The 17155-nt window shown below is 41.1% G+C and overlaps 1 protein-coding gene across 6 annotated transcripts in view; it reads right to left on the bottom strand.

The window, feature by feature from the left end:
• The window catches only part of PCNX2 (pecanex 2), a 302749-nt gene that overhangs the window by 178638 nt on the left and 106956 nt on the right, over positions 1 to 17155 (bottom strand). For all 6 annotated transcript variants that reach the window (XM_068547604.1, XM_068547601.1, XM_068547603.1 and 3 more), the window contains 2 exons: positions 9163 to 9272; positions 7488 to 7584 (listed from right to left, as the gene is read on the bottom strand). In XM_068547604.1, coding sequence (XP_068403705.1) covers positions 7488 to 7584; positions 9163 to 9272 — 207 coding nt within the window. The remainder of the gene's footprint in view (positions 1 to 7487; positions 7585 to 9162; positions 9273 to 17155) is intronic.

The raw sequence follows: 17155 nt of genomic DNA, 5'->3' as shown, positions 1-17155 counted from the left end.
TTTTACCCTAATGAAGTATGCTGCAATCATCATCTTTTTGCACCTAATTCTTTTTTCGTATTTTGAATGAATTCTCTAGAAAAACTATGACAGAGATTTACTATATCACAGGTTATGAATATTTCACAATTCTTGATTAAATTATGCCTTACCAGATGATTGTAATAATTTACACAAATACAATGTCTAAGAGATCTCATCTTGTCACAATTGGCAATATCATTAATTTATCCTGTGCTAATTGAGTGGAACAAAAAATGCCATCTTATTTTAACTTGCATTTCTTTATAAGAAGTGTAAATATACTTCATACATTTACCTACTACATATTGTTCCTAAATGAAATGTATATATTAATATCATTTGCTTATAGAGTTTAAAAAATCAAATTGTAAAAGTAGTTGGTACAAGAAAGATACTTAACTTTTATCAAATTTGTAACAAATATTTTTACCAAATTATTTGCATTTTATTGCTTTTACATATAGAAATTTAAAATTTTTACGCACTCAAATCTGTGTGTATGTGTGCAGGCACGCACGTGTGTGTTATTTTTATCTTATAGAGTCCATGGTCTGGGAAATCATTTGCTTTCTTGAATTTGAATGTTTGAATTTATTTCATGCTCTTTATTGAAAATTTCTTTTACATTTTTAAAAATGCGAGCCATGCATACAGAAAAATGTATAAAATAAATATGTACAATTTAAGAATAATTGTAAAGTGAATGCCTCAGCGACCACCTCCTGGTTGAAGGAAATCTAGCATTCCCAGCCCCCAAAAAGCCCCTTGTATGTGGTTCCCTGATCATAAATCCTTCTTTCCCCTCTTGGGGTTCCCTATCAACTATCCTGATTGATGAAAACCATTTTCTTGCTTTAAAAAAAAGAATGTTTGCTACTTATGCATGCAATTGTAAGCAGCTTAGTTTGCCTACTTCTTCCCAATAGATGGCACCATACTGTACGTATCTGTTTGCATCTTGCTTCCTTTGCTCAACATTGTGTGGTTAAAATTCACCATATATAGCTCTAGTAAGGTCTTTTCCTTTGCTGTAGAGGACATTCTACTTTGGGTGGAATTTCCAGTGGCTTCAGTTTGGGGCTCTTATGAACAAATGCTATGATGAGCAATCTTACATGTGTAGTTTGGTACAAATGTGCAAGATTTGCTCCAGGATAAATATGTATTTAGAAGTAGAATTGCTGGCTGTAGTGTATATGTAGCTTCAATTTTATAATACCAGACTGCTTCCAAAACAGATATACTAATTTACACTAACACCAGCAGTGCATGAGAGTTCCCTTGTGCCACACTTTTGTCAACACTTAGTATTGTGAGAACTTTAATTTTTTGTCAGTCTGGTTGGTGTGAAATGGTAACTCAGTGTGGTTTTAGTTTGGAGTTTCCTGATTAGTAATTAGATTGCATATATAGTCATGTTTAGGCCATTTATATTTACCCACTTTAGCTGAGATATCTGGCTTTCTTACTGATTTATAGGAATTTTATGTTTCATCATGACACTAGTGCTTTATCAACTATATATATTTTAAAAATTCTTTCCCATTCTGTGGCTTGTTTTTTTAAGTCATTTTTCTGTATTATTTGATAAATTAAAGGTCATAATTTTAATGAATTTGAATTTTTGTGTTATTTTAAAAAATTTTTTCCTACCCTGATATCATAAAGATAATTTCCTTTATTACGATTCTAAGTGTTTCAGGATTTGTCATCTCATATTTAGGTGTATAATCCATCTAGAATTGACTTTTAAGTATAGCGTAACAGAGAAGTCCTACTATATTTTGTTACTTAGAAGAACTTCTATTTTTTTTCATTCCTTTTTTCCTTCTGTACAGGGTTGGAACTTACATGCTTTGTTTCTATTCCTTTAGTAGTTATACTAGGCAATCCAACATGCAGGCTTAACTTGTCACAGTCTAAATTTAATCAATATTTTAATCCATCTTCTGGACATTACTAAGAACTTTCAAGTCTTGGAGTCTATTTCTCCTCCCATCCAAACTTGTATGTTATTGTATTCACATATTTCAATTCTACTTTACATTTTTTAAGCCAACCATACACTCACTACTGTTTTATACAGTTAAACTTTATTTAGATTTACTAATGTATTTGCCACTTTCTCTTCTCTTTGTACTTTCTTGCAAATTAGACCATCTGAGATCACTTTCTGTTGAACACTATCCTTCAGAATTACATTCAGTGAGAATCTCTCAGCATTTTTCTAAAATACTTTTATTTTGTCCTCATTCTTGAAAGATATTTTCACTGGGCATAGAATTCTAGCTTGGCAGTTACTTACTTTACAGAACTTCAAATCTATCAAGCTGTCTTCTGGTTTCTACTATTGCTTTTGATAACGGAGCATTGAGGCTGTCATTCATTTGCATGTAATCTGTTCATTCTGTTTAACCAATTTAATATGGTCTGTATATTTGGTGTACTGCAGTTTCACTATGTTTTGTTCATTGTGGATTCTTCTTTAATTTATCCTGCTTATGATTCACCAGAATTCTTAAATCTCTGATCAGTGTCTTTCATCAATTATGGTAAATAGTCAAATATTATCTCATCAAATATTCATTATGCTTCAGTCTCTCTCCCTTTTTTCTGGAATTCTGATTAGATATATATTATATCTTCTTACTCCATCCTTCACACCTCTGCATCTCTGTTTCATATTTCCTAATTTTTTGTCTATCAGTGTTGCATTCTGGATACTTTCTTCTGTCTTGATCTTTCAGTTCACTAATTCTCTCTTCAGAGGTATCTAATCTCGTGTGTGTGTGTGTGTGTGTGTGTGTGTGTGTGTGTGTGTTTACTTTAATTGCTTCATTTTGTTTGTTTAGGAAGGACTCTCTGGTTCTCTTTCAAACATTCTGGATCATTTGATATATTTTCTGTTGTCTATAAATTTTAAGCCTTTTACTTCTTTAAACACAGTAAGTAGAGTTGTTTCAAATCTACATCTGATCGTTCCAATATCTGAAGTGTTTGCAAACCTATTTCTGCTGGTTCTTTGTTTTTCTGTGTAGTTTTAAATTTTTTATTGAAAGCTGCTCATATCCCTTAGAAAATTGGTTTTGGGAATGCTTGGAGACCTAGGAGGAAGGAATCCTTTAGAGAGGATTCATGTGTTTTTGTTTTTGTTTTTTTTTGTCATGAGGTATTTCCAGTTGGGGGCCACTTTAAGCTACATTCATAAATTGAGGAGGTTTGTACCATCCAGATGTTAGCACTTGTACTGCAAATCAATGGAAATGATTCTTTTGTTCAACCTTGGAGCGAGTTTGCTTGCATTCCCCTGGCACTGTGGAGGGTGGAATGGATTCCTTCTGGTTCACTCTTCCACTGAGAATGGACCCTTAGTGTCCCAGCTTGATGAGCAGATGGTCTCCCCTTAGACACCCACTTTGGCAGGCTTGGGCTTTCATTTCTCTTCCCCACAGTTGGAGGGCTGAAAACCAAGGCTCAAGGTCCCCTGGTTAGGCAGATGTGAAGGTTCCCTTTTTCACTTAAATTCTGACTTGATAATTCCTTATTATTTTGTCAGTTTTTTGTCACATTTAAGAAAGATTTTTTCATTTTATTTTATTTTATTGAACTATAGTTGATTTACAATGCCATGTTAATTTCAGGTGTACAGCAAAGTGATTCATATATGTATATATGTATTTTTTGCAGATTTTTTCACTTATAGATTATTACAAAGTATTGAGTATAGTTCCCTGTGCTCTACAGTAGGTCCTTGTTTAATATCTATTTTATATATAGTAGTGTGTACATGTTAATCCCATCCTCCTAAGAAATACTTTTTTGTATTTTATTCAGAATTTTCAGTATTAATCAGAAGAGTTTGGTTATAATAACTTAATATACCAGAGATGGAAAATACCAGAGATGGAAAAGTATCATTTGATCTCTCCTTCCCTCTCTCTAACTTGGTGTCTGGGGAGGGATTAGCATACGAAATTCTTTTTCACATCCCACTACTAAAAAACTACTTCAACACCATACACTGAATAATCAATTCTTGATTGTGACATTTAATTTTCACATAATACATTCATATAAATAATTTGTCTCTTTTCTGTGTTTTACTGACTCACTAATCCCATTCTCTAATCTTGGATGAGTCTCATATTTTTTCCTGATTACTCAATCTTTATAATGTACTTTAAACCTCAAAGTGCTAAGTTCCTCTTTCTTATTCTTCTTTTTCAGATTTTTTAAGCTCTTATTAACTGCTATACTTCTAAATGAACCTTAGAATTATTTCCCCAAGTTGTGAATATAATTCCTTCAGAACTGTCTTGAACTACAGTAAACCTATAAATTTATTAGAAAGAATTGGCATTTAAGAAATTTCAGCCTTCCCATCCAAAATCAGGTTATGTCTGTTTATCACCACTTATTCAGAACTTCATTTACATTTTAATACACCGCTGTAGCTTTCTTTATTTCTGACACTACTTGTTAAAATCATTCTATTATCAACTCATATATTTTGTTGCTATCGTGAGTTCAATCATGTTTTCGTTATATCTTCTATGGTTATTTCTGATATGTTAGAATGCTCTTGTTTTTCTGATTCTTTTTTGTCTCTGGTGGTATTTATGAATTCTCTTATTAATCACAGTTGACTTCAATAAACTCTTCTATGCATTCTATACATATGCAATAATGTAATCTACACTTTTTTCTCTTTCAGGACTTAACATTAGCCAGAATTTCTAAAACACTATTCAATAAAATTAATGTTTTGTTGCCTATTTTAATGATAAATCCATGCATGTTTAGCTAATAACTCTATTAGCTCTTAGTACACAGAATGTTTTAAATCCACTGTGGCATTTTATGTAACACTTCATGCTCCAACCCTAAAAAGAAGTTTAAGAAGCCCTGATCCAACACTACACACCCAGCAGATTTAGACAGCATGGGGCTGGAAAAATCTATCTGATACAACCAATTGTTTAAAAGAAGCTGTCTGAATAATAAAGATAAAAATTAATTTTGTTTGTTTGTTTGTCTCTAGATACAATGAAAGTAACAAATCTGAATGCGATAGTTAGCTAGTGGGAAGCAGCAGCATAGCACAGGGAGATGGGCTTGGTGCTTTGCGATGATCTAGAGGGGTGGGATAGGGAGGGTGGGAGGGAGGCTCAAGAGGGAGGGGATATGGGGACATGTGTATGCCTATGGCTGATTCACTTTGCTGTGCAACAGAAACTAACATGGTATTGTGAAGCAATTATACTCCAATAAAGATCTATTAAAAAAAAAAACATTGAAAGTGATGAAAATGAGTGAGGGTACAAATGGAAAGACCATGCTAATAAGGCATATGGAAAAAGACTAACCTGGCAAACCACTAGTGGAAAGTTTATATTTTTATTAACCATTGAACTGTGGTAATAAACTTTGTGTGCATAATTTGTGCTGCTCATATAGAATAAACCCACTGACAGAGCTCTGGTTATCTCCATTTCTAGATCAATGTCCCTTAAAGCACAGTCTGTGGGTCCCCTGAACAGAATCACCTGGGTGGACAGTCTCATAAATATGCAGATCCCCAGGCCCTGCCCCAGGCCAAATGAATCAGAATAGAAGGAAGGGCTGGAAAACAGATCAAATGAGGCTCCCTACGGGTTTCTCATATAAACTAAAATGTAAGGGGAGAGAGAGAGAGAGAGACAAAGAGAGAATAAGAGAGCCAGAGAGAGACATAAAGAAACAAAATCAGAAACAAGGAGGGAAATTTCATCCCTGCACTATGACATAAAAGGTATTATACATCAAAATGTAAAAGCTGAACCTGAGAGCCTCGTGAAAATATTATAATTAGATGAGGAGACTTTTCAGAGAGATGAACACACACACATCATATTAAATCACCTACGAGTTATGTGCTCTACATGGTACAAAGCATTTCAAAGTATATTAAAACGAAGTAAGGCAACACCTAACCCATCACGGCCAATCATGCTAATGAAATGTCTGCTAGGCAAATTTCTTATCAGATTTCATTGTAATTTATACATTATTTTTACTGCAATAAATGAGAAAGCATCTTCATCATTCATGAAATTAAGGAACATTTGTGGCGATAGTTTTTTCAAATATCCATGGGAAACTCTTGGGTAGACTTCGGGCCCCCCAGGACTTTCATAGATATCGATCTGGGAATGTGAGTTTGATCTCATCCCTCTAAGTTTCCTGGTATAAATATTAGAGGTCAGGTTGTTGATGCTACATTTGAATGTCAAATGTCTTCTCTGTTATCTGCCATCTCATCAGCTCTGGAAGCTTCACCTCACACCTTGCTTTCAAGTGTATCTCAGCCTTTATGACACAATTACACAGTGCCGAATGTCAATTATACCTCAATAAAACTAGAAGGAAAAAATTAAATTCAGCAATTAACGAACCCTTATTCCTAGTGATTTGTGTTTTCATTCCCTGTGGTAACAAACAAGCTTCAATGCTTTAGCCTGAATTGTTACCACACTCAAAGGCACAGAGGTCTGAGTATGAATTCTTTTAAATGCTATCATGTTGGCTATGAGTCTCGCACATTGTCTCGAAATGGTGGATTGCAAGTTAACTCATCTAAATTCAATGGAATGGACTGAGCATCCACTAGGCATGAGGCACAGATACTGTGGAGACCAGGACAAATGAGACATGGCTCCTAGAGGAGCTTGCAATCAATAGCCCATTAACTGCTTTTCCTTTGATCTGTCATCCTTAAAAATACAGGAAAAGCATGGCTGGGAGACAGCAGACTGCTCCAAGCTCAGTACTCGAATGGGAGATCATGTGACCAACGAGCATTGCTTTTCAAACTATTAAGGTTTGGAAGTTGATACCAAAGAGATATACCTGCTCCAAGCCATTTCCCTGGTGAACAGAGAAATAGCATCATTCTTTCACAGCCTTTTATTTATTTATTTCTTCCTTCTTTTCCTCCTTCCTTTTCCTCTCCTGTGTCCCAGCCAATATGGTGGCTCCTTCTGCAATATCCCAGACATAAGTCTAAAGCCCAAGCGCCCCTCCCAAGGGATTTACAGATGTCAACCTTGAGCCAAAAGACCCAGGAAAGAGTTCCCTGAGCTCAGCACGAGGCTAAGGCGAGGATGCGGAGAGGACAGCGGTAGCGGGGTGGGCAGGGCACATCAAGAATGCAGTTTGGCTGAATGTTTAATTGACAAGCTCTTCTTCACGCCCATCCCACCTGCTGCTTGGGGCCAGCAGTGGGCGGAATTGTCTGAACAGGGCTCATTTGAATATCCAGGCAAACTGCATCACTTGAGGACCAAGTGAGCACCTGTGGCAGGTGTGCACAGCATCCACCCTCCAGAGGCTCAAAGGGTCCACGCCGGGCAGGCAGCTCATGGTCTATTCCACACCAAGTCAAGTGGTGCCCCTGCATACATTATACAACACGAAAGTCTCACCACAGAATCTTTCATCTTCTTGGGGAGAGGGTCTGCAGCCAACTCTTCCAGATTTTGATGTAAAAACTTATGAAGCAATCTGCACTGAATAAAGGACCTGAAAATGGAAAAGCACACACAGGTTTTACTTTCTAAAATATGTGCCTATTCCAAGGTTTGAGGTAAACAGCTTCACCTTAGACCTCACACTCACAAGTGACAAAAGCCAGCGTGCTCTCCTTTAGATAATTCATAATAAAGAAAAAGAGGTGCATGTTCAAGTGACCACAAAGCCAACGGTTGAACTTCAAATTCCATCCTAATTACAATAAGTCCCCTACATACGAACGAGTTCCGTTCCAAGAGCGTATTCCTAAGTCCAACAAAGTTAGCCTAGGTACCCAACTAACACAATCGGCTATCCAGGACTGTACTGTAATAGGTTTATAATACTTTTCACACAAATAATACATAAAAAACAGACACAAAAAATAAAGAAAACATGTTTAATCTTACAGTACAGTCCCTTGAAAAGTACAGTAGTCCAGGACAACAGCTGGCATACAGGGGCTGGCATCGAGTGAACAGGCAAGAAGAGGTACTGACTGGGGTGGGGAGAGGACGTGGGAGATGGTAGAGCTGAAGGATCGTACATCAGCAACAGGAGACGGAGGGCAAGCTGCAATTTCACGCACGCCTGACGTGATTGGACACACGAACACACGTTTGCATCTTTGAAAGTTCGCAACTTGAAGGTTCCTGTGTAGGGGACTTACTGTAAAGCTGTTGAGGACCACAGGAGATATCCGTACCCCCGATTGCCAACAGCTAGCTAAGCTCACGGAGATTCTCTACTTCGGCCAAACCAAAATACAGTGCAATATTTGATATGAGAATTTGTGCCATCGACATTTAACCTTTCCCCATTTTCCATGCCTTTCATCTTGCTGTACCTGACAGCCTAAAATTATAACTTTTCTGCCCCCCAAACAGTTATGGTTATCTTAAGTCAATATCTCCCGTAAATGTGGAGAAATTACATGAGATGATTGATTGACTAACTGGATTGATTGACTGGTCCCTGAAACTATGGCATCACATAAAGGGTTTTCAGTTCCAAAGTGCATATTTATCAAAAACTTGAAAGATAACAAATAAAGGGAAGATTGGAAAGTATATTTTCAAGGGACTAAGCGTTATTATTAAACGCCTTTTAAAACTTTGGCACATACTTCACTTTAAATCCAGAGGGCACTGCCATACTAAGAACAAAAAACAACAGAACAAAACTTTTCCTTTCAGAGATGCCAGTCTAGTCTCCCCAGGGTAGCTGCCTGGCATAAAGGCAGCGATGCCACTTTGTGGACCCAGAGAGGGTACTTGTGAAGGTTGGTGCTTCTCATATGACTCACCAAGGGAAAGTCAAAGACAGTGCTTGGGTGCAAGAGGCCACCTGTTCCTGGCCTTGCGAATTTCACTCCAAAAGCACCAGAGCAAAGGTTAAATGTGCCCTAGAACTTGACCCCTGATTTTCATTCATTTCTGGTCAGTCCTGCATTTCTCCCACCATCGCCCAGGCGCCAGCTGGTTTAACGGGGGAAGAGACCAAGCACCATGAGCACCGGATGAGAGTGCACGGCTGCAGGACCAGGGGACGGCTGCGTGTGTGTGTGGTGTGTGTGTCTGTGTTACTCACAGGAGCACAGAGGGGTCGCTGCTCTGTCGGCTCAGATGGTAGGAAAGCGCGACCAAGAGGCCACAGAAGGCTGAAAACAGCGCTGGGATGTGCTGCGTGCTCCAGGGTTCCTGAGCAAAAGATCAGAGAGCCAAGTCACTCCACGCCTGGGTGCAAAAGAGCAGGATCGCATTCTAGGAAACGCTTAGCAGGTGTCCCTGAGGTCCAGCTGGACGGACGCGGTGCCCTGTGATCACTCCTGCCAATGGACATCCAAGCACCTGATGGCTCCCCAGAAACCTAGCCTGTGAATGTACAAGCATTGATTTTGACAAGGGATTGGTGATGGAGGGGGACACATTTGAAACAAATTGTGCATATTTATGATAATACATTAACTTCACCTTTTCTGAAATTCAGTTTAGGATTTTTATAAGATGTAACATTAAACATGTGTTGCCTCTTTTGAATTAAATATAATACTTAATAATGACATAAAAGTTGTATGTCTTAATGTTTATTTATTCAAAAGGTAGTAGACACGTCAATATGGCAACAGAGATCCAATCAACTAGTGGACTGAGACCCCATGTAGAAAGAGAAAAATGATCTGAAAGAAAACAGCAAGATATGTCACAATTAATCGGATAGAAGCCCAGATGCCAGTAACCAAGGCACTGTACCCAAGGCGAACAGACGCAGGGAATACGCCTTCCCACGGTGAGCAGCGTGGTGACCTGGGACCCACCTCTCCTTCCAGATACAAGCATCATGTCTTTGTACACAAAGAAGGAAACTTCTATATATCTAGCCTTTCCAACCTCCATCAACAGAATCTGCCAAAAGCTGGGATCTAGAAAAGGACTCCAAGGTTTCTCTCCTAAGATCTGAATCCCTTAACTCACCAAGTGTCTTATCTGAGAAGAACAAATTGTTCATTATGCTTAAAATCAAAAATACAAGTGAAAGAATCAGGTGTGCTCAGATCACACTTGTAACTGCTCAGATACGCTGGAGGAGCTAATGTTACACTGGGTAGAGCGAGGGGTTTTATTTATTTTCACAGGCTTCCCTTTCCTAGACATTAAAATGCCCCAGTGAAGGTCCAGGGCCTGGGAGAGTAGCACCTGGAAGGAACCAAAGGGACCTAGCCTCTCGGGGGCCGCGGAGCCTGTAGCTGGGCAGTCAGGAGGCGAGGCTGGCTCCTTACACACCTTCGGGCGCCCAGCCTCCACCAAGGGCGTCCTCCAAGCTCCCAGATCAGCGCCCCGAGTACTGGCGCAGGGAATCTCCCAGGTCCCCAAGGCACCAGGGCTATATCTGTGATTTTCTTGATTCTTCACCATCAATTTTGCCAACAAGTTCCGGTGTTAAAAGCGGTCTCCACTTCCCTCTTGTCTTCCCTTTGGAGTTGCCTTCGGCAAAGCACCCTCCACTTCCTGTGTCCAGGGAGAGGGGCCCTTCCCTCCCCTCATGCCCATGAAGTCCTCCTCTTATTCCACAGACATCGCCTGGTTGGAGGACAGACATCCCCTCTTTTCATTGGTTCCTGCTGCCCTGCCTATAAAGATGCTGAAGTTGCTGGCATCTTTACGAAACTAACACAACACTGTAAATCAACTATACTTCAATAAAATAAGATAAAAGTTTAAAAGGAAAACCAAAAAATTAAAATTAAAAAATTAAAAAAATAAAATTCAAAGGCCCCCTCCCCCCAGTTACCCTGGAAAGCCACGGCGCTCTCTTCTCTCCTTCAGTGCCCGCCAGCCTTGTAAGAGGCTCCTCACCAGCCAATGCATCTGTCACGTGGGGCAGCCCCCCGCGGGTACAGCACCTCCTCACAGCATGGGCTTCTAGCTGGGCAGACCTGGATTTGAATCCTGGTCCTGCCAGGGATGAGCTGTGTGGCCTTGGCTAAGTTACTTAACATCTCTGAGCACTGTGTTAGTTTCCTCTTCTTTAGAAAGGGAAAATAATACATAGGCAGGGGTTGCTGCAAGGGTACTTTTCTGTACACTGGGCCATTTTTTTAAGTTTTTGGTATGAGACGGTTCAATGCAGCCCCTTCTTGGTGACTGGTACCCAGGGCTCTGAGCCAGACTGTCCTGGGCCGTTTCCTCTCCGTCATCCCCACAGTCAGCTGGTCCTAATGTGTTACCGATGCATCTTTCAATGCATCTCCAATTTGTCCCTTCCTTTCATTGCATCGTACTGGGTCAGGCATCCACTGCCTTGTTCCGGGGCTACTGCTAATAGCTTCATAGTGGGAAGATCTATGCAATCTCCATATCCCTCCCCACTCCACAGACTCCACGATCACCCTCCACATTACAAAAGAGTGGTCCCCTTCCCATAAAAGGCAAATCAATCACGATTGCCCTTCACTCAGTATTCTTCAGTGATTCCTCATTGCCTACTGAAAAAATCTACTCCACAGGAAGCTATCTAAGCCAGTTAAGATCCAGCCCTAGTTCAACTTTTCAGCCTCCTTCTGAACATTTAGTAGATGCACAGCAGCAAAACCATAAAGATGTGTTGCTTCCTGGCCCCCCTGCCTTCGCACACAAAGTTGCATCTGCCCAGAGAGTTCTTCCACTCTGACCCCAGTCCACTCCCCTCTGCCTGGTGAACTCCTACCCATGCTTCAGTGCCCAGTATAAGAAGCCCCACCTGCCTGGTGCTGTCTCCCTGCTTTCCCAGGCAGATAGAAGCTCTCCCCTTGCATCAGAACCATCGTTAAACACGTTTACTTCAGCATTTAAGATATCTCACTCCTCTTATAGGCATGGGTAGGACTTGCCCCCTCTGGACTCCCTGCGGAGGGGCAGTTTGCACCTCTTCCCTGTACTTGGCACCAATGTTAGCACATCAACCTATCCTTGAGAGAATGAGGTTTCAGTTTTCATGATTACACCAGTCCGTCTTCTATGACCTGTGTGGAAAAAAATGTTTCAGCAAGAAAAGAGGATGAAGAAATTAAGCACCTTAGATCAAATGAGGATCAGGCAGTGAAATGCCACAGAAATGATTAGACTATTAGAGGGAAGGTATCTCATGACCTGAAAACTAATTTTTTCATTCAAACAGCACCCCTAATAACAGACAATTTATTCTGGAACTTGGGAATTTTATTCTTTCTTGAAAGTTCATTCGTGAAACATTTACTGGCCACTTCCTACGTGTCAGGCACCAAGGAGCACACCCCTGAGGAGGACAGCACAGGTGTCTGGGGAGGGAAGAACATAAGTAATTGCAATAAGGTGTGACAGGTGATGGACGGTGAGGTGCCTGGTGCTGGGTGCTCACCAGGCAGGAAGCAGAGGCTCCAGTGAGTCCAGGGATTGGCGTTTAAGTGGAGCCCCGCACAGAAGAAATGTGGAGAACACGGTCCTTCCCCTGCAGGGGGCTTCTCGAGGACCAAGCTGGGCTCTGGGGTGCTGTGCGTGGATGGAGCTGACCCCAGCCATCCTCACGTTTGCTCCTCCTCTCCCTGCTCCGGACACCCACCTGCAGCTTCTCCCCTTTCATTTCATACTTGGCTGTTACAAAAACACAGCCAAAAAGTTTTCCGAAAGAGAAAAACCTGCTAAATGCTATTTCCTCCCACTGATTCCTCTGCGTTTGCCTCTGCTGCATGTTTAATTCACAATTTCGTGAAGACGGAGGGCTTCCTTTTACATGCAGCCCATAAAAAATGCAAACACTAGAAAAAAATCACTATGAGAAGGATTTAGTAACCATGACCATGGAAATAATGGTCCCTGCACGGAACAAAGAAAAAGTCAGGGGAATACGCATCGGCGGAAGTGAATTCCAGGCTCATCACTTCCTGGAATGAATGATTCTGTGGAAGGGACTTAACTTCTCATTGGCTCACCTTCTGCTTCTGTAAAAAAGGTGACAATGACACTCTTCTTGGAATATTGCTGCAATGCCTTGATGAGATTTGAAACGGCCTTGCACACTGCAAAGCAGTATGTCGATGTTAGTTTTTTATTAATTGGAAAAGAAAGAGCGCCCATGAGGGACGGGCAGAGAATAAATTAAAGCCAAACTAAATATATTTAAATAATTAAGTTTACCTACTTTGATTCACCCAATACCCCTTATCTAATTCTCCTCTCATTTATTCTCCACTTAATTAAATCTCTGCAGTACAAACGTGAAAGGACAGCTACCCCTCCTAGTACTGAGGGACCCTCCCTCTTTACCTACTAAAATAGAAGTTGGTAGAAAAGGGAACAGGAGGTAAAAATATCTAATGGGAAACAGATATTTTCCCACTGGGGCTAGAGGAGAGGGACGTTGTCCCCCTTCCTTCTACTTCCCAGCATTTATCTCTGCTTGTGACTACAGATCTGTATAAAGACTGTGTGATTAACCCATGATCTTTCCAATGGTCAAGCTCGTTGACAGGAGGGACTCGTCTGTTTCACCCCAGTGTATTCTGAACACCTTGTGCAGGGTCCAGGCCCTGAAAGGCCCTTACTAAACATGTATGGAACTGATGCCCTGGATTTGAGCAACCATTACTGCCTTACTCTATGATGCAGACCTAAGAAGGGAACCGCACAGATCATTTTATTTAGGTATCTTCAAGACACAGAAGCTTGGTCTTTCCCAGTGCAGAGCAGTAGTTAAAAGCATGGGCTCTGGCTAGGACTGCCAGCTTCAATCCCAACTCTGCTGATTATTAGCACAAAGATACTACGCAAGCTTTTAAGCCTCAGTTTCCTTATCTTAAATAATACCCCCTTAGGGTTGGTGTAAATACTATATGAAATATTGTGTGTAAAATACTTAGTAGCCAGTCTAAAATGCTCAATAAATGTTTGCTATGACTATATGCTTTACTAAGATACTGTTTCAGTGGATTCAGGCTGCTATAACAAAATATCACAGACATATGATATTGTAAACAGCAGAAATGTCCTGCTCACAGCTCTGGAGGCTGGGAAGGCCAAGATAAGGTGCCAGCAGATTTGATGTCTGGTGAGAATCCACCTTCTGGTTCACAGCTGGCATATCTTCATATAATGGAAGGGGCGAGGGCGTTCTTCTGGCCTGTTTCAGAAGGGCACTAATACCAATCATGAGGGTGCCATCCTCATGACCCAATCACCTTCCAAAGGCCTCACCTCTTAATACCATCACCTTTGGGGTTAGGATTTCAACATATGAATTTAGGGGAACACAAACATGCAGACCAGAGCAGATACATAAGAGGAGTGAGGACTGCAACAAAATCACATTTCCTGAAAAGGATTAGAATTGACCTTTAGTATGGTCCTCCTCTGAGAGTCCAAGAGAAAAACAATGACTTCTGTAGATTCCTTATATCCTTCTGTTTCTGTACTACAGACAGAAAATAAGAAAACAGGAAGTCTTCTACAAAATGCAAATCTGACCTTGCCAAGATATTGATATTATTATGTCAAGTTGCACAATCTGAACTGACAGACCTTATTAGGGGTAGTTCTCATTTGTTATTTTAACCTGTTGCATTCCTTCTGCTGTCTGTCCTGTATTAGTAAAAGTCTACATTCATCCTTCCATGCATGTGATTTCTTTGAGCATAACCAATAGCTTCAAGATAAATTGTTAGACATGAATGAACAGCACTGTGGCCGCAGGGACAGGACAGAAGGAATGAATATTTTCTTCAACAATGTAAAAGTGAGGTGACACCAGAATGGCATACTTCTTCTTCCAAGAAGAAGCGTGGGGTGAAGGATTGCAAGGAATCCATATTCCAGCTGCCGCTTTGTGTGTTCTCTCCCTCAACCTCAGATCTTCACACAATTCTTTCTTAGAAAGAACCGGGGCTCACCTGAGCTTGGGCAGATTGTAAAAAGGCAGACCACCAGGATCTTCTTAGGCTTACTACTGGAAATACCCTCAAGCTCCAAGTTCTTAACGTTGCTCATTTTTTCAACAGATACAGTTACATAATATATAAAATAGGAGGCAAATTTCTCAGGGAAGCAAGGATAGGAAGGACTATTTGGATATACACATGAGTTATTTTTTCGTGTTTAGAATGCCAAAGTTTGCAAAACCATGCTATCTTCAGGAAAGATTATTTTAGATTTGGAAGAGATCTCATAACTGAGCCAACCTCACCCCTTGACCAAATTATTGGTCAAGTAAGAAGACAGGGAGAATGGAAAAGACTTACCAAAGGTGGCAAGACCGGCCAAGCCCTGGTTCAGTGCACTGTATCTTACACCTCCCTAAATATTTGTACACCTCACTGTGCACAGTATGTGGACATCTCATGACTTTCCATTTAAAAGGCTTGGTGCAGTGGTTAAGAATCCTCCTGCCAATGCAGGGGACACGGGTTCAATCCCTAGTCCAGGAAGATCCCACACGCTGCAGAGCAACTAAGCCTGTGCACTGCAACTACTGAGCCTGCGCTCTAGAGCCCGTGAGCCACAACTACTGAGCCCACATGCCACAACTACTGAGCCCATGCGCCCCAACTGCTAAGCCCGTGTGCTGCAACTACTGAAGCTTGTGCACCTAGAGCCCGTGCTCCGCGACAAGAGAAGCCACTGCAATGAGAAGCCTGTGCACCACAATGAAGAGTAGCCCCTGTTTGCTGCGACTAGAAAAAGCCCGCATGCAGCCACGAAGACCCAACACAGCCAAACTAAACAAATAAATAATAAATAAAAATTAAAAGGCTTGGGATCGCTATAAATTAGAAGTTTCCAGCTTTACAGGCTGTTTCATTCATGTATCATCCCCCATTCAATAGAGCTAGACATCTTTTCAGTTAACTGCCTGTGTTGGGGTTTGTTGTAACACATGGTAGGGTGATAGCCCAGAGGAAGAAGTCATCTGAGAGGAGCTCAGAGGAAGCCCCATGAAGGACTGAGTAAGGAGCTGGATTGTAAAAGTGATTGGGAATGAACTCGGGAAGAGCATATTCCAAGTCATGCAAGGGTAAAATGCTTCGATGTTGCATGACCCTGCATTCAAGCATGGCCTGGATATGCTGCAGGATGGGTATGGCTGGGTGCAGTTCTAAAGGTACCACTGTTAAGCATATAGATATACAGATAAAAGAATGGGAAATAGTTAAGCATGAAGAAAATACACCGAAAGGAAATGACCTTTATGGTTTATCAACCCGTAATTTTCTACACTGGGAAGAGAGGCAGCTGGGCGCCATCGACTCTGAAGATAAAACTAAAGGAAATAAGTTCCAACATCAGCAAGGGAATCTGGATGTAATTTAAGGAAGAACTTCCTGACATTGATGATTCAATAAAGTACAATTAGGAAAATAGTAGCATTTCCTTTTTCCAAATTGTTTCAAAACACAGATATTTTCCATGGAGAGGTAAGAGACAAGCTCGCCTGAGGAAGAAGGAAGGAAGAGAAACTTGATGAAAGCTTTTCTCCTTACGCTTTCATTGTGTAGGAACATATTACTGTTTTAACATCTCTGCAATTTAACACACACACAACTAAATAAACAAACTGAGAACAAGAAGGAACTCTTCAGAATCATTCTACAGAATTAAGATTTAGGGTGGGGGGGAACACAGCAAGATAAAATGGCTTTGTCCCTTTTTTCCATTCCTTTCTCCTTAATCTCCTGATCCCTCTCCAGGCTGTTCAGTCCTAAGTCACCCCACCTGCGTCCCCCCTCCAGGGCCTAAGCCTGTCTCCCTGCCCAGGCTTCTTGGGCAGGTGTGCCCTGCACAGGAGGCAATCCTGTAAAAGACCAACAGGGAGAGCCTTCCCCGGTGGCACAGTGGATAAGAGTCTGCCTGCCAACGCAGGGGACACGAGTTCAAGCCCTGGTCCGGGAAGATCTCACGTGCCACAGAGCAACTAAGCCCGTGTGCCACAACTACTGAGCCTGTGCTCTAGAGCCCGGGAGCCACAACCACTGAGCCCGCGAGCCACAACTACTGAGCCCACATGCCACAACTACTAAGCCCACATGCCACAACTACTGAAGCCCGCGAGCCTAGAACTTGCACTCTGCAACAAGAGA

This window comes from Eschrichtius robustus, chromosome 7 (assembly GCF_028021215.1).
Source record: "Eschrichtius robustus isolate mEscRob2 chromosome 7, mEscRob2.pri, whole genome shotgun sequence".
Taxonomy (NCBI): Eukaryota; Metazoa; Chordata; class Mammalia; order Artiodactyla; family Eschrichtiidae; genus Eschrichtius; species Eschrichtius robustus.
The sequence above is the reverse complement of the archived record's forward strand: the minus strand, read 5'-3'. Positions and strand labels throughout refer to the sequence as shown.